Genomic DNA, 22,553 nt, shown 5'->3' with positions numbered 1-22,553 from the left:
ATCAGTTACATATTGTTTGTTTCCTTAGAGTACAATATTTTCTAATTTTGAATCGTATGTAAAAATAGTAGCCAATCATAGCCTCATCCGCTGGTCACATGACAGCGTCTCTGACGTCAATTCCCTGCGACGACTTGCTTGCCAGACATTACCTCACGCGAGTGGTTTTCTTCCCAAAATATCCATTATTTTAGGTAAGTTATCAGTGTGGATGTAATTATCGCATTCTTTAGATGCGGTCTGTGTTCAGGTTTTATAATTTCAATATGCTGGATGAGGAAATAGGACTGGCGTTGTTTCAGTGCGTCTCCTCATTTCCACACAAGGTCAGGTTCTGATGTTACATGATGAGAACATATTAAGTGTTAGCTTTGGTAAAAAAAAAAATAAATAGGAAGAAACGTTTTCGGATACAGTCACAGTGACATTGATACAGAATTCGATATAGTTTTTCCGTTGTGCGAGTCTCCGGTAAGTAAATGCAGGTTATACAACCAGCATTTCCTCCTTAGCAAGATCTTCATGTTTCAAGACTTCAGTCAAGATGGTGAGGATGTGTGACAGTTTTTGTGTTTGGCAGATTTGCATTCATTGTCAGATTAGAATTGCAAACTCATAACCGCAAAAATTCAATTTAAGTCTACTTCATCATTGCAAAGGTTGTTCATGTTAGTCACATTCTATCATTTGATACACCAAATGTTAAAACAGTAAAATGACTGGAAGTTAGTCAAGGATGTTATTTAGGTCTTAAACTATACCAATGAAACTGTTCAGGAGCACAAAGGGTTTATTGTAGATCACAATCGGTGGGGAAAGGCGTCTTGACAAGGTAACCTGCCTCAACACAACACTACTATCCAGATTTAACTCTACTGCTCTGCTTCTCACAGATCGACAGTGGAATGTGTGTTTTTGGATTGTGAGAACATTTCCTTTCCAGTCTCACCTCTCTGAGAGAATGGCCAACCGTCTGCTGGGCAGATGTGTCCACTTAATCTGCAAGTCTTCCTCTCAGGCTGCAGTGACTGCCACTGCTGCCCGCTTTCATCCACCCTTAGGTGGACCTGTAGAGGTACCGAGGGCTAGAAACTGGTTATGGGTCACTGAGAGATTGTTCTGCGAGCGGACAGCAACCAAAGATGAGCCATATCACAATGTTCTGGCTCGAACTCCGCTGGATGAGATGATAGAGAAAGTGTCGGCTCCAGAGGACGTTTTGTCTGCTTGGGAACGGTATGGAGGGAATGGTAATCAGGCGGCTGCCTCTCTGATGAAGTGGACTCAGCTGATGCTAAAGACGAAGGGGAAGTTTACAGGCGACCAAGATGAAGTGCTGACAGATTCCAGGCTGGTTGATATGATGAATACTCTATCAAAAGATGTAAGGGTTCCTCTATTACTTACTTCTCACGTAATTAGGTAGTAGTGCCTGCTTTAGGTCAAAATGTTCTTTTTCTCCAGGTGTCGTTGGTGTGGAATGGCAATCTGGTGAGTGTTTTGCGGACCCTCTGGATCATGAAGATTCCCCCTTCTCGTCCAGTACTGGGTTCTGTCCAAACAGAGGTTCTGTGGAGAGTCCGGAGGCTTTCCTACAAGCAACTGGGCTTCCTGATAGACTGGGGAGTGACAAGGAAAGCCTCACAAGATGTAGCGATAGTGAACTCTGCCTTAAAACAGCTGGAGCTGCGCTGGACGGAAATCGCCGATGCTAAAACTATCAGTGCTTTGATCGCCAAAGGAGAGCACATGGCACCTGCTTTGGTGGACAGATTTGAAGATAAGGTAGCAACTATTTTATTTACATGTAGAAATACTTCATAAGTGCATGCCTTTTAACTCAAATAGAATTGAAAGTACATTCTGGTAATTCAATTAAAGATATATCTTTATATGTATCTGATATATCTTTCTCAGTGAATTGGAACATTTAATAAAAAAAGTAAGATGATATTTGCATGAGGAAAACCGCACACTTGACATTAGTCCAGCGTGCTCTTGTTGGTAAACCTCCCCCTACTCAGTACTCGAATATGTTAATAGAAAGTTAAGTGGAAGGAAATGCGGCTGATAAAGGTTCAGTGGCATTTGATAAATATAATTTTATTATTATTGTGGTAATGTATTAAGATGCTGCTGTTATTAAGAACCACTGGCACCAATTATCTACCCAGCAGGCCTCCCATCATAAAATTGAATCCCACTGAATGTTGTTGCTGAAGATTCCCACTTATAAACCATTATAAGGACCTCTTTTTAAAAAAAGAACAAAAAATCTTTTGCAGGCATTAGAGCTCTCGGAGGGCTTTTCAGCTGAAGACATCAGGAAAGTCTGTGTAGCTTTGGCAGTTCAGAACCGCAGAAGCATCCCATTACTCAGGGCTGTGTCCTACCACCTCCTGCAGAAACCCTCATCTGAGTTCACCACTCCATTAATAATGGATCTGGCCTTCGCATACGGTAATATCTCTGAAAATAAAACGAAGATCCACTGAAACTGAAGCTGCTTCTGTTGGTTATAAAAAGACTAATTAAGTTGTATAGTTGAATGTGGATTTAACTTTGGAGGAGAATAAATATGACGGTAATTAATTTTTCATTCTTTCTAGGAAAGCTGAATTTCAACCATTCTCAGGTTTTTCAGCGAATAGCCAGCGAGTTGTTACCCAGAGTTCCTGAGCTCAGCTCCTCTGATGTCATGCGCTGTGCCAAGTCTCTGGGCTTCCTCAAGTGGCTCCACATTCCTCTCTTCGAAGCCTTTGCTGAGGTCAGTTGTGTGTTATCCAGGACTTTATCAATGACCTCAGATTAACTTATTTTTTCTTTTCTCCTCACCATCTGTCATGTTTTTTTTGTTTTTGTTTCCCCCAGCACTACACAGAGAAGAGTGAAAAGTATAGCACTCTCCAGCTCTGCAATCTGCTCATGACTTTTGCCAGGCTTGGCTTCCAGCCCAGCAAAGGAGAGGAGTTTTACAGAAAGGTATTAACGAGTTGAAGTGCTGCAGATCTGCTGACTGTGCCCAGTTGGTTCAACTTCTATGCGTTCTCTGCTTCTTGAAAGGCTCATGTTGTGCTGAAGGAGTCTCTTGCGAGTCTGGAGCCTTTCCTGCAGACGGATGTGGTGTGGTCCCTGTGTGTATTACAGCAGGCCAAGCCCGACTATCTCATCCCTATGACTCAAACAAGTCATGTTACCAACCTGCAAGGTAAACTGCTTACCTGGGTGGGAGATTTTTAACACCTTTTAGGGGATTGGAAATGCTGCAACCGTGGAGTTAAAAGCGAGCATCCAATTTTCCTACATGCATTCAGTCATCCTGCAGGATGTTAATTAAAGGTTTGAAAATAAATTTGAGTACATTGATTGTGAAAAGAACTTATTCAGCTTTCTATTCTGTTCTGTTTGTTCTCTGTCTGGGCAAATGCACAGTTGCATTAGCGCAATTAGGTTACCATGTATTGGAAAAGACATCAAGAATATTAAAGAATTGTTACCTTCTAGGCAGGAAAAGGGGCTAATCTATGAGCATTTTATCTACTTTGTAAAAATATCGTTTGATGAGGAGGAACAACAGCCACGAAAACACAATACGGTGGTGTGAAAAAATTCCTGAGTTCCTATTTTCTTTACGAGCATCCCGGTTCCTCGGACTGCGATGTTTCAGAACATCAAATCATTTTAGATGTTGGTCAAAGGCGACGCATGTAAACACAAAATGCAGTTTTTAAATGTAGGTGTTTATTATTAAGAGAAGGAAAAAACAAACAAACACAAAAAAACCTACATGATTTAATCCAAATGCAAACAATAATAAATGATAATCTGTTGAGGGGGCACATTGCATTATGTTAAGAGCTGCAGCTGTAACCTCCGTTCAGCACATGATAGGAAGTCAGATAAGGTAATATTGAAATCGGAGAAGTAGAAGCCAGCATCCAGAGAGGGAGATAAATTACTCTAAAGCTTCTTGAAACAGAACAGGAATTAAATTGGGAAACATTTGCAGCCAATTTTTCTAACAAGTCAAAGGATAATAATAACCTAATACTGTCAGACATATTTAATGGGTTATTTAGCTTACTGTAAAGTAAGTTTTTTTCAATACAAAACATGTAAAGAAATACACTTTTATCTTTTTTTTTTTTAATCAAACACCTTGAAAAATATAAAAACATCTGTCTGGTTTGTGCTGCTGTTAAACGACATAGAAATACTTACCTTCTGCTCCTGAATGTGACATGTTGCAAAAATAGATACTTTTTAAACGGTTGCATTCCTAAAGCTCATATTTCCACCCAAAAGGCTCTCACTGACACAAACTGTGCGTGTTAGTAAATCAGCTTGTTAAGTCACACCCAGAGAGGTTTGCGTCTGTCAGATCTGATCTAAGTCGCTGTGAAGTCTCAGTTTTTGGGAGGCCGAACGCCAAATTCCTCCTGTGCCTCACAAGATGGCAGCATAGCACTGTAACATTTCTGCTCCAACCATCACTTAAACATTTAAAAAAAATATTTCTTTTGCTAAAGCCTTCTTCAAAAGCTTTTTTTTTTTTTTTAAAGTCACTTATCAACCTTTGTCATTATGTTTTATCTTTTTTGTAGAGGGCAGCCCAGCTCGAGTGGAGAACTATAGACTGAAGCTGCTGCACATTGCTGCCACTCTCCTCTTGGAGCATCCCGGTTCCTCGGCCGCTGTCCCCGCTCTTAGTGTCCTGTCCGTCTCGGCTACCAACTCGCCCTTATCCAAACTGGAGAGCAGTCTGAGAGAGGCATTGCAGAGTTTGTTTGGTGGGAATACGGGGGCCCTTCGCACCAGTGTTGATACTGTGTATGGATGGACAATTGGTAAGAGGGGGGCCAATAAACATGTCCAATTGTAGAAATTACTACCCATACAAACTGTCTTTTTTAAACTTTTTTTTTAAATCAGATGGAGAGATTGTTGTGGATTGTGACAATAAACCAGTTGACATGACAAATCTAAAAGCCCCTCATCTACCAAGTGGTGGAGGAACCCAAGATTTACCTGCAGAGGCACGGCGGTGAGTCATGGAGGAGAATAACCGAATCACTGGAAGATGTCTCTTTACTTTTCTTTATCTGCCAGAAGTTATTGTTTTCCTTTTTTTTCTTTTCAGATTAGCTTTTTTGAGATGGGAATTTCCCAACTTTGGCTCCAAGAGCAGAGACCTTCTGGGGCGCTTTGTCATGATGAAGAGGCATCTCCAGTTAGCTGGTTTCATCCTAGTGGAGGTACGGCGAGGCTGTGGCAGTTTGTCTCCTCTAAAGCTGCTTGTGACAAGGATCAGTTGTGTTTTCCCTGTGAAAGCAGTATTTCATCATAAAGCAGCAAGGCAAACAGTTTTGCTGCAGCTGCACCTGACAGGTTGAGAAAATGCACACAATGGAGCTAGAGCTTTTACTAGAACTGCGTATCAGGTGGGCCCTTCTGCAGTCTGTGGTATAAATAGAGCTCCAGCCACAGATTTGCCTCATCTAGGCCAAGCTAAGCTCCGTCTCTTTCACATCTAGGACAATCTCCTTGCCTCCCCGGTTTGCCTCTGCCGTTTGCTGTTCTGCAAAATGTTTTAACTTGCGTGTATGAGAAATCAGGGTGTCAGCTATAGATCAGTTCAATTCAATGCAAATATGAGATTGAGCCTGGGGGAAGTATTTCCAACATGTTGCTTATTATCAAATGTATTGTAGATTACTAAAAAGATAATTATTTAGGCTGGCATGATTTTGACAGAATTTTTTTTTTTTTTTTTTGTCAGTTTTTTGCTCATTGAGGCTCTAGAATAAAAAAACCCCATAATTTACATAACTACTTGTCTGGATAGAAATACCACAGCTGAATTATAAATGCCAAGTCTCCTTTAATTTCCACAGCGTAACAGTCTGTGCTTTTTTGCTGTCTCTTGTTTCAAGGAAATAGGGTGGTAGCCTTTTAGCTGACAGAAAACGGCAATACATGAGGAGCAGCTCTATAGAGCTGAAGATCAGTCCAGAAACTTTTTCCTTTCAACTTTTCCCATAATAGCAACATTGCAGAAGTCTTAGAACATAATTTGATTAAAATCTTGGTTGGCATGGCTTGATTCAAGAGTTGCACAATATCAGGAAAACATATCATGCAAGATTTTGTGAGCTTTATCATCTGAGTCGATAAAATATACATATTGTGTCCGTGGAAGAAGCCAGAAAACTTCCAATTGGCAAATATTAGCTGCAAGCAAAGTCTGACTGCATGGTGCTTGGAATATGACATTAAACCAAATTTTGTATCCAAGCAGCCCTTTGTTACAGCAATATTGCAGTCATTAATATTGTGATTATGAGCTTAAATATATCGTGGTGCTCTACTTCACACTGGGTATCAAATATTCTGATAAGAGTTGCCAATTTGTGCAAGGAAAGCTCCAACTGACGCTTAATACCGTAATATTAATAAGTGAGAGTTTTAGCAGTTGTCTTAAAGCACTTTTAAAGGTTTAGTTGTAACATTCTGTTGAGAAAACCAAAGTATCTTCATGGACAAATGTACTCGCCGTTTATTTTAAGCCTGGTTGGCTTATGGAGGAACTCAGGAAGTTCAGTTAAAGGTTAAACTTGAGTAATAGTTGTGAAAGTTGAAAAATTCATGAAAAGGTTTGGCTGTTGTGCAAAACGTCCTGGGTATGACTGAACTTACATAAGACTTTCTGATGAGCAAATATCAAATAAAAAGTGTTGAAAAGCTGAGATAAAATCTACATTTGTTTAATCCCCGTTTCTTGTCTTGTTCCAAGAACTGCATCCTTTTACTTGTTGCCATGTGCTTAAAGTAAGACCAGGTCACACGCAGACTCGTTTTAAAACATTTGTTTATCCTCCTTTTAAGGTGCCATACTATGAGTGGTTGGACCTGAAGACCGAGTGGCAGAAACTGGCATACCTGAAGGATAAAATGGGGAAGGCCGTGGCCGAGGACATGGCCAAGTGATCAGAACGACTCTTCCAAAGCTCAGCTCCATCAGAGCTTTCCTAACCCAGAGGGACCCAAAGGGAATGCACGCTTCCACCCACGTTCACGCTGGGGTCGGAGCAGCATCACATATTTTCGCTCGCGTTCCCCTGGCAACATGTGGGGCTTTCCCTGTTTCCATGGTGACGACGAGTAAAGAGTTTAGGATGAGAGGAGAGAGATGTAACTAAAGACAACAGAGATATAATCTAAGCAAGAACTTTGTCCTTATATCTGAAAGGAGATTGTTGCAACCGGATCTCTGGAGTTAGGGGAAATATTTGGTCAAAGAATGCTTCTCATTTGGATGTAACGATCAGAATAACTTATATCTGTCCATGTGTGTCATCATCTGATGGAATAAATAGTTTATTACAATTCTTCCTGCTGTTTTTTTAACATCTGAAGGATTATAGATAAAATTAAACTGGGACGTACGCGGACAAATGGAGCTGAACCAGTCACAATCATATCCTTTTGCTAATTCAGTATCATTTTTGAATCCAAATCGCAATATGAATAAATATTTATTTTATAACATTTGAAAAATATATCTTCACAGGCAGCTTGATAATATTTCGAACAAGTGAAAACTTCCTTTATTGGTAAACTCTTAGTTATGTTTTTGCAAATGTGTCAGTAGATGTGCATGTCTGTGAGAGAGCACTGCATTGGAGAGCCCGCAAGGGCAAGAGATTCAGAGAGGAACTGTGCTGCCCTGAAACTGCTTACACAACCTCATGGACAGCAGCAGCTCACACATCAGACGCTGTGAGGCAAAGAAAGGAGCACGACCTACAAAACGGCCAAAGGATCAGGAAAGACCACGGCCGAGCCAAGTCTTGTGCAAATACTTTTTTTGTTTTAAATGAAGCTTAGTTTCTGCAAAATAAATTCTAAATGTTAAAAATACACATTCAATCTCACCTATAAGAGATGTCCAAAAAGAACTGCAAGACACAGACAACCTGAGGTGAATGCTAGAGGAAAACAAAACAAAAAAAAAAAAAAAAGAGTTTCAATTTAAATCTCCAGCTATTTTCTTGCAGGGCATGCGTGCAGCATGGAGGCTATTAGATCCCATCCAGAAAAGCGTCAGTCTCTTCTGCTGAACCAGCACTCAGGCCGTGGGAAGTTTTAGGTTGCCATGGAAACTACAATTGCAGCTCTTTTTGGCTTACTGCTGCTACCCCATCCTTCTCTTTACGTTTCATCACTCTCAACCTAGTTGTTTTTTTTCCAATGGAGAAAACCAAGTGGAGGTGTGTTGATAATTTACAGAGCTGTATCGAGACTAGATTTGATCTACACTGACGTATACTTGCTTTATATTATAATAATGGGTATGGATAATTAACTGCAATTTCTACATCATCTTTGAAGGACCTTATTCAAAACAACTGTCATAAGAGAAGAAAAAAGTTAACTTAAAGGAGAGGGGTGTGGACATGCAGCACAGGTCTGCATGGTTGGGTAGAGATCTCATAGCCTCCTTGAACCCTGTTTTAACACTACAATATTTTTGCTCCATTAATTTATCGATTTGTGCTCATGGTACGTTTTTTTTAACCTTGATATTGTTTCAGAAGGAACAAGTATTTAATGACAACATAAGCAAATCTCCTGACGTTCTGTTGTGGCTAATGGCTTTGTGGTGCATCTCCCAATATTATTCGTGGCCCCCACTTGGCAACCCCTTTAAGAAACTAAGTGGAGGCTCCCCTGCTTGGTCGATCATAAAAAGTTGTTCTCTGTTTAATTAGCACAAGAAATGGTAGCGCAAATGTAGCCCAATTACTGGATGTAGATTTTTGATGCTTTGATAAAAAAATTGTTTTTGTAATGCTGTTGGTTTCTTGGAGCAGCTTTTGTTTTACACTGCATGTAAATAAAAGTATTCAGACAAGAGCTAAAGATGAAGGGCACTATGCTGTAACAGCCCTCTGAGGACATGAACTGCCTCTTGTCTCCTTTTGGACATAATTAGAGCAAAAGGCACAGGATTTAATAAGGGGAATACTTCAGGGTTTCACATGCATCTTGTGGACAGTTTGTGTTTTTGGTTTCCATTTCTCCTCTTTAGTTGTGCTTTCCCTGAAACCCCCACCCTGTGTACCTCTTGTTTTTGCAGTACTGGTCCTTTCCTTCAAGCTTGGGGGCAGCACTGAGGAATTAGCACAAATCTGCTGACATCATCTTCAAAGATCCAGTCATGGCTTGGCTTGAAGCAAAAAAAAAAAAAAAGGGGGGGGGTGTGGGGGGAAGCAGGGAGGAGGGAGATACAGGAAGGATGGAGGGTGGGGGGAGCAGGGAGGAAAGCAGGAACTGGGCATCAGGAGAGAATACTGCAGCTACCTCTCAGATTCAACACACACACGCATATTCAGATAAGTGGCGTGAGGAGGCTTTAAAGCACACACCCACCACAGCAGCATCACTGTGCTGCACCACAGAAAGGACCTAGCACACACACACACCCTTTATCTTAGACTCTCAGTCTTTCGCTCTAGCTGTCTGCCTTGCTCCGTCTCACACACGTGCTGCAGGGAAGATTTGAGCACAGGACTGCACTCAGATCCCTCCCCTCCCTTTCTCTATTCTCCTTCCTCTCCTTCTTCACTCTCCCTGTTCACCTTGCCTGCTCCAGCTACATGGTATATTGTTGCGCCAGAGCCATCGAGAAGCATGCCGGGGGAGAGCACGCACAGATCTGTCCCCGACGACAAGCATCGGGACCTTGGCAACGAGGAGATGGGACTTCCAGGACCAGGTAGGAGCTCTGGGAGAGGGGAGAGGATACGGATGAGGTCATTAAGCTTGGGGATAAAACCACAGGCAGAGACTGGCATGAGACTGAGGAAGTAGCATAAAACAAATCAAGTTAAATGTTGAGTGTGCGGAGCAGAAAGTGTGGCAGATGAGAAGAAAGAGCTTGTAAGAGGGATGGAGAAGACTTATTTAAGGACTGGATTATCTCTGACATGTGCAGCTTAAGAAAGATCTTATTTAGATGGACGTTTGCCTCCTGACTAAACTGCATGTTGACCGTCTTTCCAACTCCAGGGTGTCAACATCCTCCCAACTTACCTCACTCCTTTTATCAAAAATATCAAATATATATTCCACTAAAATCTAGCTAAAGTCTTTCGAAACCTTTGTGTGATTGCCTTATTTCATCCATATTAGAGCCCCATTTCTAAAGCTCCCTTACTCACCCTCCTCCCTCTACCATCTCTTTACATTCAGTCGTCCATTGCTTCAGAGGCCTGTAAGAGTGAAGCAGTGCCCAGTAGTTCCTCCCTTCCCCCAGCCGTAACGGGAACATGACACAGCAGCACGACAGCGCACTCTGCAACACACAAACACCACCTCACACTGACAAGTTCTTGGACTATTTAACATTTTGAACTTGAAGCAAATGATGTGGTGCATATGATGGCTCACTGGGACAGTAACGGAAGCGTCCTGCCTGCTCGGTGGGTACATTTTAGCATTATTTCTTATTATGGATATACTTTATATAAATTCTTCTCCTGGTTACAGATTTTTTTTTTTCTCAACATCCGAAAGATCCACAAGATAAAGGAGCCTCAGATGTTTGTGGAATGTCTATATTTTATCTCAACCTCAGCAGCAGCTGAAATAGAGGCTCCCCTTGGGGGGCGGCGCTGCAGCCTATGTGACGCAGCTTCGGTGTGCTGCGGCCTGCTTTTCATATGGCAAATCTGGAACACAGTTTGCTGCATTCCTTCAGACCTGAAAAAATAATACGTAAAAAAAAAGTTGTAGTGTTTTATAAAGCAGAAAAACTCCTGATATTCTTCTTTCTAGTTCAAAACCAATGCTGCATTCTTTCTGCAATGTTAACGTTTGTTTCCTATAGTTTGACATTGCTTATCCATTTTACGCACAACTTATTATAATTACACATGCTGTGTGTAATTATATTAATTAATAATTAATTATAATAATAAATTTTTCATCCTTAGCTGTGTCAAATTAAGTTCTCACTTATCCACTTTTGAAATTTGTATTTGACAAATAAGTGAAAACTAACTGGCCAAAAAAAGTTACCACCTGGATTTAGCGAAGTAAATTGGTATAAACCTCTTTTAATTTGGTAATTACTGCATGAACAATTATCTTCCAGCTGGACAAACATTATTTAACCCCAACTAATGGAACGAGTAGCTTTTCATTTCTTAAACCACTGTCAAAGGATTCATCCCATGGTGGTGGTAAAGATATTAGTTTGTTTAAGAAGGATCAAATCATTGGCCTGTATCAACACGAGAAAACATCTGAGGGCCATCGTCTTCTAACTCAGCATTGGTAAGAAACCAGGCTGCAGAGCACATTAAAATGTTGCACTGGGTTTTCCTTTTTGCGCCTGCTGTAATGTGCACCTTTTTCACCAGTTCCCTTCTCTAGGGGATGACTCAGCACAAACACAAACACACATTTCGCATAGTAATGTGGCAACAATCAGGAAGAACTGCTAAGTGCTGATGTGTTCATCTGTCACAATCCCAGGGAGGGAAGGACGGCAGCATGGAATTGCTGAAATTAAAGACCAAGAAAACAATAGATGATGTTGTCTGAAGAACAGAGGTCGATTTGATTTGACATATGTGCTCCTGACAGAGAAAATCCCGTGTGTGTGTGTCTATAACTGATCAGAACCACTTGTATGTCATAACAGCCAATCAGGATGAGGATTGAGGTCACTGTTGCAATAGCACACTTAAGAGAGAAAATGAACACTCTCATGTTCATCAGAAAATTGGCTTTAATTTCTTGTTGTGTGTTGTTTCAGTGTAACACTTTCTCAGCAAAACCTCTTTCAAGATACACAGTAGCAAAACCAATTTGGTTCTTTATTTTAATTTTTCAATTTCAAAATTTATTCTGTTCATGAACATTCAGAAAATCTGCTCACTCAGTCGTCTCTGATCCAATTTGCTTCATCCACCCTGGCATTTCATCTCACTAGTTTTTGAATCCTGATGACACTTTAAGACATACCGATAATATCATTGACCTGGAAGGATAAGATTTATCTGAGAAGAACAATTAAACAACACTAACATCCATCTTTCATCAACACCAGGTCCTGTACGTTGTGTTTGTTTACATTTTTGGACTAAGTCCCTGATTTTCTCAGAACTTCCTAAAATTAGATTTTGATTCTTTCTAGTTAAAATTTTGTTTTCCCATTAATAACAATGTGTGTTTTCAAATTCTTTGTTTTTTTCAGGCATGGTAAGACATCCATCCACAGATTCCCCTCCAAGTGACAGTGGTTCCTCACCAAATGACAGTGGATCGAGTCCTTCTCCTAGCACTCCACAGAAACTTCTCCCAGGGTTGACCTCTCCATTTGGTCCACGAGTGTTTCATGTGAAACCTAGTTCCTCTGGGACTCCAAGGCCACAGCCTGAAGGGTCCGATAATCGCATCAACCCAGCCAGACTGTCAGGAAAACTGGGAGGTCATGGTCCATGTGGCCGCCACATCTCTGTTAAGATGGAAAGAATAAAGGTACAAGCTGTGTGTGTTTCTAATTTTACAGCATGGGTGCTGTGAGATACCTTTGTGACCTGTAGTTTTATATTTAATTTCTTATGAACAGGTCCTGACTGGATCTGAGGTGGAAAGTGACTATCCAGGGTCACAGACTATCGACACCAGAGTGGTGATGGGTGAAGAAACGCTACTCAAAACAACAGAAGTCATGAAAGGAAAAATCACCACTGAGCTCAAAGCTCAGGCCATCCCTTTGCCGTATCTCCCAAGTTTTCCATGTCCTCTGCTGCAGACTAAAGAAGTAAAACAGGAAACCAACAATGAGGAAATCCAATCACAAATTCCCCAAAATACAGAGAATCAGGAAACACAACATGTACAGGCCTCAGTTACAAACACTTTTCCCTCCTCTCCAAAACCAATCACAACTGATGACGAAGTAACAGGCAATGAGAAAGACAAAGAGACCCTCTCTGTAGATGAAGTGCCTTCACTCCCTTTTTCAGATCTGTCTTGTCCAGTTGCTCTGTCCTTCACTGAGCCAGCCTGTCCTGTTGACCCCCTACGAGTTGGCATTCCCTCATCTCTTGACCCAGAACTTTACTACACCGCTCCATCCACTCCGATCAAAATGGTCACCCGCTGTTCGCACCTTAAACATCATTCCTACCCTGGCTCTCCAGCATCCCCTCTTTCTCCTGGTTCTCCATCTGACAGTGAGGACCTCTGTTCCCCTCTCACTTCTCCATCTGGCTCTTACATTACAGCAGAGGGAGGCAGTTGGGCATCATCTTATACATCCTCCACCTCCCCATCCACTTCTCCTAACTTGCTCCTTGTGGAAGAAACGCAAGAGGCGCCTGCTTGCTTTGTGAGTTCATTGTCAGAAATTGGAGATGAGGTTGCAGAGGAGAAGGCTCGATCAGCCCCAGAACGAGAGGACGATAGGGCCGGAGACTTCAGCTTGTACCATCCTAGCGATTTTGTTATGAATTCACGGATAGGTATAGCAGACACAGCAATTCCTGAGGAAGATGAGACTCTAAAAGGGGAGGAGGTCACGATTTCCAGGGAAACTTGTCATCCGTGCTGGGTGACTGAGAGTGCACTCCCTGTAAGAAGCAGTAGCAGCAGCGACTCCCAGGATGATGAAGGGGAATCAGAAAGTTCATTTTACCCATTAGAGGAGCACACTGTTGACAGAACAGAGTACTCTAGGCACATGCAGACAGGCCTGAGACTAAATCTGGAGGGATATTTATCAGAAGAACATTATAGGCAGATGGAGGCCAATCCAGATATTTCCCCCACCACCTTGACCCCTGATACAGAGAACATGACTGTGGCATCCTCCAGCTTCAGCCCTGATTCACCGCTGCTCCCCACGGATGCCTTCTGCCCTGGAGCCTTTGATAGGCTTGGCCCAAGCTCCTTCATACTCTCGCAAGCTGCATGTTCTGGTGCTATACCAGATGATGAAAGGATGATACCTGCCTCCCTCATCTCATTTCCCCTTCACACTAGCCTAATCTTCAAGGCTGACTCAATGGAAATCACCCTCTTCCCCACAGAAGAAGAAAATGACATAGATGTCAATGACAGAAATGAAAGAAAAGATGTTGATGCATATGCAGCAGGAGAGGAGGAAGCAGATGTAGAGGATGATGATGAAGATGATGAAGAGGATCATGATGATTACAATTATAATGATCAGATCGCTGACTCCACACATGATAGTGAAGGGGAAGATAAAGTTGAGGATGCAAACACGCAACACGAGGAAGCTAAAGTAGAGGTAAAGGTTGTGGAGGAAGAGGAAGAAGATGAAGAAGAGGAGGAACTAGAAGAAGAAGATGACAATGTGTGTGATGGTAAAGCTATGGAAGATGAGGCTGAGGACAGCTCAGCTTCTTTCCTTCATTCACTTTCAGAAACATCAATCAATGAAGGGTTGGATGAATCTTTCTGCTTCCAAGATGATACAGATGACTCTTTAGATTTGGCCTCTTACAATGGAGAGGAAGATGAACGTTTATACAGCACTGAGAGGCACGCACAATCCCTAGAACTGTTGGATGGTTCAAATCCAGCTGAAATCCAACCAGAGGATGAACAGGGCTCTTTGAACACACAACTCTACATGGACACACAAGTGAATCAGTCTCAATCTAACCATCAGTCTAAAAGCTCTGTAGCCCACCAAAAAGGTAACGACGTAGAACCAACAACCCTGGAAGTGCCTATATGCCCTGAACACCAACCTGATCCTGATGTCAAATCTACCATTAAAACAGATGAAACTAAAACCTCAGATAAACCTGCAGATAACCAGCAACCAGTTCAAACTTCAGAACAACTTATCGAGAATGAAGGGAAAAGCCAGATAAGTGCTGGTGCTATTTTAAACCCTTTAGTGGAGCCACAAGAGAATCCCTGTTCTAATCTATTCACTACCTTTGCTGCAGTTCCTGCATCACCTGCTTCTGAAACTGATTACATCAATGTTTCTCATTCTACCAACTCTGTGGAGGAGAATACAAAAGATTTACCCGAGGAAAATCCTAAGATGAAAGTTGTTGCCTTGAAACTACCATGTGATCAAACTGAGCACACAAAAGAACCTGAAAAGGACTCTTTCAAATTGCTTATAAAGCCTCGTCATGGCCTTTCTGAAAGTCAAAGAACTGTTGGAGCAAGCAGAGTTGCACTGTCAAAGTCTTTCTGTGGTAAATATGAAGTGCCGGTAGAAGGGAGATCTGTGTGTAGGTCAGGTCCTAACAGCAACTCTGATACCAAGCTTGGCCGAAGTACTGAGTATACCCCTGCTGATTCTGAAAGTGTAGAGTCTAAATCAAGTGACTCTTCTCCACCACTGAATATTATTACTCCTACCAATGACTTGAATAAGGGTGTTGTTGTTCTGTCCTCCCCTAAAGATTCAAATTCCAATCCCAGTAATATCCCTGTTTCTACTTCCACAGAAATCATTTCAGAACTTGGTGACAACTTCACCCTGACACCTGAACACTGCCCGAGAGACTCTTCCCTGGAGAACCTAAGCGAGAACACTTTGGGTACAGATGACGGGGTACTAGGAGCTGTTGGATCCTTACACTCTCCCCTTGCAATATCTCCCAAAAGAGAAAATTCAGAAACAGACACAAGCAGAGATATCGTCCCTGAATCTGGGGCATGGTGTGATACCAGGGTGGGTTTGGGGCTCGGCCTGGGATTTGGGTCAGGGTCTGAGTTTGGTGTCTGGGGAGCAGGTGAATCACTGTCTTTGTCCCTGGGTAAGAGGTATGAATTAGAGGCAGAGAGTCTTCTAATGTGTGATACAGAAGGCCAAAGGACAGAGACGGCTTTGGTTTCTAATATGAGCAGCGAACTGTGTGAAAACTACGACAATGTTCTCAGTTCTATTCTGGATGAGGAAGATTACAACAGTCAGAGTGGAAAGAATGTCCAAATGTTGGAGAAAGAATTGGTTGAAGAGGGGATCTCTGAGTCCAACCTCACTCACTGGAAATCTATTGAAGAGATTTCAGAAGCAGGGGGAGGAGAGGACGGAAGTGCCAGGTTTCCAGAGGACATAAGTAATTTGAATCCAGACAATGATAACAATAACAAGGAAACACAAATGCAAGACAACTGGAAGAGTTCAACTGACTTTGAGTGCTTGAATGAAGGCATGTATGGGAGTCTGAATGCTCTGTCAGATGAAATGAGACACCAGAGCGTCAGTGTCATTATAAAAGACTCTGTGTCTAATATTCCTCTTGAAGAGGTGCCTCTTCAGACTTCTGACAGAACTCCTGAAGAACAAAAACCAACAGAGGATCACATAAACCAAGCACCAGACACAAAACAAACACTATTATTCAAAGATGGCATCTGTATGGCCTCGTCTGACACTAATGGAACTGCAAAACTCAAAAATCCTGATTCACCATGTAAAGCTGAGTCAAGATGTGATTCTACTACACAGTATCAGTCAGTCTCTCTAGGGAGTAATGCATTTTCTTTGCCAGAGGGATCGTTTGGGTCTTTCCCTGCAAAATGCACATCTAACATCGCCAGACTGAGAAGCACCTGTAAAGAAGGCACAGAGATGTCACAACATCAGCGACACAACCAAAAAAAAAGTGATGTCAGTGGTGAAATTACCAGAAGTACGAATGAACCAAAGACTAAAGATGCCTTTTTAGGAAAGCATGGTGTTGTTTGTAACTCAGGGGAGGAAGGGGTGGAGGTCAAACAAAAACAAAGGAGTGATGAAAGAAATAAGGTGGATGAACGTCAAAATAGCTCCTCTTCTGCACTGAATGACTCAGATCCCTTTGAGAGGCTCACACAAAAGGTTGGACCTTGCACAGATACCCAACCTGCCTCTACAAAAGGGAAGAGAAGGAAGCAGAATAGAAATAGGGCATCTCAGACGGGTGGTCTTAATGACTTTAGCCCTGAGTTTGTTGAAGAACCAAAGAAAGCTCCAGCTCTACCAAACATTTCAGGAGATGGATACTCAGACTGGGTTACACACATTACTAAAACTAAGACAGACTACAATGCTAACAACTTTTCATCCTCTGACTTTCAGCAGAGGACATCTGGACTAGACAAAGTTGAACCTGTTGCACAGATGGAGAGGCATAATCATGGCAGTCCTGATGAAAAAGTTTTAAGACAAGAACAAAGTAATTTAAACAGAGGTACACGAGATAACCTCAGTCCAATTATGGCAGTGAACCAAGATTTACAGCAGAAACAAGAAGTACTTGATAACAGACCATTAGCTGATAGTCAGACACAAATTACTGTGGACCTTAATGATAACAACATAGATACAGGTCCCAGCAAACCTCAGAAAAATATCTCATATGCTCAGGCTATGAGATGCCCCTCTTCCTCCCTACCTTGTGCCTCAACAGAGTCAATGGATAGCCTTTCTACACCTGTTCAGGAATCCCAACCTGTTCTTTCCACGCAACAAGAATCTTTACAGTCTATGACTCCTAAGTCTGCTGGTTCTGAAGTTTCCTCCAACAACAGTCCCCCAGAGGTCACTGATGTCTTTTCAACACCATCATCTAAAAGTGTCTCTTCATCCCAATTGCCCACTGTGATCCCAGTAGCCTTGTCCCAAGCTACCCAAGAATCTGGGAATCTAGATTCAGTATATGTTCCAGAAGCGTCATCCCATCAAAATTCAGAGTCTACTTTCAACACTCAGTCTCAGAAACAGATAAAGGAAGGTTGTACTTGGTTCCCCCAAGACATTTCCAGAGGTGAGTGAAGACACTAGAAACTTAAATTTTGTTGGACCTTTTTTTTTTTCAGAAAAGAGGGAAGCAAAATCGTCCTCTGGTCTGATGTGTATGAATTAGAAAATGTTCCAATGATTGTAGAATATGCATATTAATAAATTTGCTCCCTGTAAGGTGCTAGTGCGACTGAAGAAGAATCGGACAAAAAGCATCTTGGCGGACGGCTCCAGCGGGGTCACACGTCTAAGCCTAGGGAAGCTGAGGAAGACAGAAATGGATCAGTGAAAAATGAGTCTGATCCAGGAAATCTGCGAGAAATCCAACCCTTTTCTAATCGCCAACCAACCGGCAGACAGTCAGGCTGTTCAATCACTCATAACCTCAACATTTGTGAAGAGATCGATCTATCTGTTAAAAATAACAGTGAGTTTCTTTCTTATTTTTCCTATTTCTCAAGTGAGATGAAGAGATTGTCAGAATTCCCTTAGTTTTCTGCTGCACACCCAGACTTTCTGTCTGCTTTTGGTTTTGTTGTTGCTAATTTAGTTGAATGTTAAACAGCACAGATAAAGCAAAGAACTGGTTTCACTGGCATAATATATCTAGTATGCACCACTGTGACATAATATTTTTCCGGGACATGCTGCCTTTAGGTTCCACTGTGGCCTCCTGTAATGAATCTGAGAGTGAAGGTTCGATGCCTGATCTGGAAGAGCTAGAGCCTCTGAGACCATCAGAACCACCGGTAAGTCCATCTAAAGGCTTTATAAGCAAAAATAACTTCCCTGTTTGTTATTATGTTATAAAAATGGTTTTCCAAAGATATTTAAACAGGGAAGAGTGAGGTGGGGTTATGGACAATAACAAGAAATAGTTATTGGGGCACAATAACTAAGGGAGGAAACGGTAGCAGAAAGAAGAAGTTAAATCAAAGTTTGAAAAACCAACATATGATCAAATTATCTTAACATACAGTACAGACCAAAAGTTTGTGTCCAAACTTTTGGTCTGTACTGTATGTCACAGTATGCACTTACATTTTCCTGCTCTTGTCCTACAAATCTTAAGGTGTCGAAGTTTGACTTAGCTATGAAAGCTCAATATGGACTATTTTTGATCGCAAACTTGCAGTTTGCCAAGAGCTTCCTCTTCCCTGTAGCTGTTACTACATGGAAAAGTAACATTGGCTCAAAATAAAAACAATAGTTTTTCTTGCTGTATTAACAAATCCAACATTTTGTAACAAAACTAATTATCAAAACTCAAAAGCTTTACAAGATTTTTAAAAGTAAACATTACTGATTTTTTCTTTCAGTGTGTTTCTGCTGCAGATGATGGATTAAACAGACCAAAACAGAGCCGCAGTGAGAAGAAAGCACGCAAGGTCAGAGTGATGCTTGTGTAGATGTGTGTAAAGCTGTGATCAAATGTTTTAACAGTGATAAAAAAATGTTATTGCCTCGGTTTTCACATTATTTTAACAATATTGCACATTAGGATCAGATGCATAATAGTTAAGAGCTTACAAAGTTAATCTTAAACTTCATTTTGCCCTCACAAAAGTTATTTGTTCATTGTGATTGTGTCATGAAGACAAGTGAAGCAGGAAACTCTCAGCGTGCCACTTCTTAATATGTTCCCTCTCCTTTTAAAAGGTTCCCCAAATCTGTCAGACTTTATTGTTCACAGTCCTTTTTGGGCGACTCCAGATATTTTTAATTCTATTCTTGGAGCCACAAATTCCTTTGGTGAAAACGTGAGATTTTGTAATATATAGTAACATAGTTTTGGTAACATGTAACATGTGACATGTAACATTAATTTTACAATGTTGCTTTTTTGTGCCGATTGTCATTCATCACCACATTCATCAGGGTCATTTTTACACTATTGACTTTTAGGTGTGTATGGCATTGATCCAGCTCTTTAATAAAAGTTTTATGTTTCTTTCTAATAAATTTGTTTATTTTCAAGTCAAATTGCACAAGTTGCTGGTCAAGTGAAAAACTGGTCATCAAAGTCGTAGTTTTTAGATCATAAACACCTGCCAATTATACTGGGATGTATGCACTTTGAAGTATATGACGCAGCTGTTTTAGTTTTTATTTTTATTCAAGTTTAAGATGTAAGTTTAAATGAAACCAGTAGTTATTTAAGATTCTAACCCTGAAACTCTGTCTGCAGGCGATGTCTAAATTGGGTCTGAAACCAGTCCATGGTGTGACCAGAATAACTATCAGGAAGTCCAAGAGTATCTTGTTTGTCATCACCAGACCAGATGTTTTCAAAAGTCCGATGTCTGACATTTATATTGTATTTGGAGAAGCAAAGGTAAATCTTTTGCGTCTCGATCATAAAATCATGTTTGTATTTCCATCTTCTAACTATTCTCGTCAATTCTTCTTTCCTGCAGATTGAGGACTTATCTCAGCAGGCTCATAAAGCAGCAGCAGAGAAATTCAAGGTGCCTGTTTCCCCCTCTCCGTTAGCCCCACCTGTCCCACCAACTCTAACTATCAAGGAGGAGAGTGAAGAGGAGGAGGAAGAGGTAAATAAAATCAGTCTTGTCAAACTGGCAGGGACGTTGCACTGAATCTTGAATGCAACATTGCTGGCTTTGTTCCTTTCTGCACATCAGGTGGATGATGGAGGTCTGGAGCAGAGAGACATCGAACTGGTGATGGCTCAGGCCAATGTGTCACGAGCCAAGGCCATCCGCGCACTCAAACACAACAAGAACGACATTGTGAATGCTATCATGGTAAGGACAAAGCAGGGACGGACTGAGAGGGGGCGGGCAAAACAAAACAATGAGTCATAGCCAGAGAGTGGAGGGGGAAAGGGAGGAGGTTAATACGAGAAAACAGAACACAAATTAATTTAATCCCAGAGTTGCAGTTGAGAAACTGCTTTGTTGTTAAGTTCTATGTCCACTAGATGGCAGCAATGGCTAATGTTCAGTTCAATGACACATAGATTTCTTTCTTGATTTTCTTGTTTCTCTGCCTTGTTTCAATTTTTGTCCTTTATTTTTCCTCATAGGAGCTGACCATGTGAGTGGGCACTGAGGACAGTTTGATTCCCAGCTCCCTTGTTCCTGCCTATAAAGCCTAAATACTGCATACTCTTCTGTATCGCTGCTGCTGTATGTTGCATCCCCAGTCTGCTAAATAAAGTCTAAGACAAGTTCCAGTGTGGACTCTGACAAAATACTGAGGATGATTACTATGAAGGGACTAAAAACCGACCCACATTTAGGAAAAATTGTGAAAAATTGGTGCCTTGGAGTCAGTATTTTGTCACGTTTAAACAGCAAAACAATGTACTTTATGGGGTTTTTGTATGATGGACTAAGTATTGTGAAACTATAAAATGGAATGGAAAGGATATTTGGCTTAAAATGTCTTTCCAAGTCTAAACCTGAAAAGTGTGGTGTGCATATAGATTCGGGCCTCTGAGTTAATGCCTCTAACAGCTTAACCAGATAGTTTATCCATGTTTTGGTACTAATTCTTGCGATAGGTATTGATTTGAACATACTTCAATCTGAAGTCTAAACTTGGAGCTGGGTTCGACGTTGTGCCCAAGGAAACAGCGTTATAGTTAAGAAGTCAGAAATTCAACACAGCAGTGCCCACACAGATAGTTCACAGTACCATTTTAAGTAATCATTTTAAGTTTTACTTTCCGCAGGCAAACACCACTTTTAATTTGTTCAGTTTGGAGTTGAAGGCGCTAGATGTAAGATTAACTTTAGACCTACTCTTAGAAGTGGGTCTTGTATAAATATTTCCACCACAGGCTGGTGTGAGAAGTGGCCATATTGAAATCCGGCCACAAGGGGTAGCTGTGAATTTCTTACACTTTCTGACTTGGAGATCAGAATTATTGAGTTCCGGCCGCAAATGGAAAGCAACATTTCACCCGTCTGATGTGTCTTACCTCCTTTAACAGGTTTTCTTCCAGAACTGTCCTGTATTTAGCTTACATGGAAAACACTTCCACATTTTACAGTTGAGTTTGGTGAATGCAGTGTTGGTCTCCTTCCGAAACAGAATGATTTGTATGCAGGACCAAAAAAATTTTTATTTTGGTTTAATTTGTGCTGAGAGCCTTTATTTCTTGAGTCCCTTAAATGGCTTACAGGAAACTTTAAACTATACTACTTGTGACTTTATTTCAACTGCTAACTTGCCAGTCTTCCACAAAAGGTTTGTATAATAATGTCTCACAAAAGGTTCTGAGCAGTGCATCCCTACAGCTCCACATGGAAACTACCGTTTAGAGCATGTCTTGGTAGCTTTGCATTTTCCGTTTTTTACCACTTTTTCCATTCTTGTTACTCAAATGTTCAAATAATGTTTTATAATCTAACTCTTCTTAAACTTCACATTTTTCTGAATAACATGTCTGCTATGTTCCTAGACTTTTGTTATGATCTCTATTAATGTTCTCTAACAAATCTCTGAGTCCCTTGCAAAACAGTTTGAGTTATGCTGGCACTAAATCAGACAAAGGTAGACTAGATTTAAATTAGGTGACTCCTGCAGGCAATTTGTTTAACTACATTTTGTTAAGAGACGTCTGAGTAAAAGGGGTTGAATATAAATTTATGGCACACTTTTCAGATTTTAGTTTGAAGAAAGTTTCTAAAAGTTGATCTTTTCCCTTCTATTTCACTAATTTGTCATGAGTTCTGTTGGTCTATTACATAAAACTCCAATAAAATGCAAGGTTTGTGGACATTATTGC

The 22,553-nt window shown here is 41.1% G+C and overlaps 2 protein-coding genes across 4 annotated transcripts; both read left to right on the top strand.

Annotated features, from left to right (window-relative positions):
* The first annotated feature begins 98 nt into the window (after nt 1-98).
* On the top strand, nt 99-7,388 carry tbrg4 (transforming growth factor beta regulator 4). Of its 2 annotated transcripts, none has more exons than XM_044117717.1 (11): nt 99-194; nt 894-1,384; nt 1,465-1,785; nt 2,286-2,460; nt 2,610-2,767; nt 2,872-2,982; nt 3,064-3,208; nt 4,605-4,847; nt 4,933-5,044; nt 5,141-5,255; nt 6,886-7,388. In XM_044117717.1, exons 2-11 carry the CDS (start codon nt 962-964, stop codon nt 6,985-6,987), a joined length of 1,905 nt encoding a protein of 634 aa, XP_043973652.1. In that variant the 5' UTR covers nt 99-194; nt 894-961; the 3' UTR covers nt 6,988-7,388. The 2 variants fall into 2 exon arrangements, with proteins under 2 accessions (XP_043973652.1, XP_043973651.1); XM_044117716.1 differs by lacking the exon at nt 99-194 and adding an exon at nt 224-547.
* Nucleotides 7,389-9,354: 1,966 nt separating this feature from the next.
* nacad (NAC alpha domain containing) lies at nt 9,355-22,549 on the top strand. Of its 2 annotated transcripts, XM_044117715.1 has the most exons (10): nt 9,355-9,778; nt 12,266-12,549; nt 12,641-17,822; nt 17,976-18,224; nt 18,455-18,546; nt 19,117-19,185; nt 19,986-20,132; nt 20,215-20,349; nt 20,440-20,562; nt 20,844-22,549. In XM_044117715.1, exons 1-10 carry the CDS (start codon nt 9,694-9,696, stop codon nt 20,856-20,858), a joined length of 6,381 nt encoding a protein of 2,126 aa, XP_043973650.1. In that variant the 5' UTR covers nt 9,355-9,693; the 3' UTR covers nt 20,859-22,549. The 2 variants fall into 2 exon arrangements, 1 of the variants encoding a protein (XP_043973650.1); XR_006370705.1 differs by lacking the exons at nt 19,986-20,132; nt 20,215-20,349; nt 20,440-20,562; nt 20,844-22,549 and adding an exon at nt 19,418-19,974 and having other exon boundaries at nt 19,117-19,278.
* The last annotated feature ends 4 nt before the right edge of the window (nt 22,550-22,553 follow it).

The sequence above is a fragment of the Gambusia affinis genome, linkage group LG05, assembly GCF_019740435.1.
Source record: "Gambusia affinis linkage group LG05, SWU_Gaff_1.0, whole genome shotgun sequence".
Taxonomy (NCBI): Eukaryota; Metazoa; Chordata; class Actinopteri; order Cyprinodontiformes; family Poeciliidae; genus Gambusia; species Gambusia affinis.
Note: the sequence above shows the minus strand (reverse complement) of the source record. Positions and strands in the feature narration are given on the sequence as shown.

Coding starts and splice junctions, on each gene's coding strand:
- tbrg4 (XM_044117716.1), top strand. CDS start 523: ATGTTTCAAGACTTCAGTCAAGATG. Junction 548..893: donor TCAAGACTTCAGTCAAGATG/GTGAGGATGTGT, acceptor TGCTTCTCACAG/ATCGACAGTGGAATGTGTGT. Junction 1,786..2,285: donor TGGACAGATTTGAAGATAAG/GTAGCAACTATT, acceptor AATCTTTTGCAG/GCATTAGAGCTCTCGGAGGG.
- nacad (XM_044117715.1), top strand. CDS start 9,694: ATGCCGGGGGAGAGCACGCACAGATCTGTCCCCGACGACAAGCATCGG. Junction 19,186..19,985: donor GTGAGAAGAAAGCACGCAAG/GTCAGAGTGATG, acceptor CTCTGTCTGCAG/GCGATGTCTAAATTGGGTCT. Junction 20,350..20,439: donor GTGAAGAGGAGGAGGAAGAG/GTAAATAAAATC, acceptor TCTGCACATCAG/GTGGATGATGGAGGTCTGGA.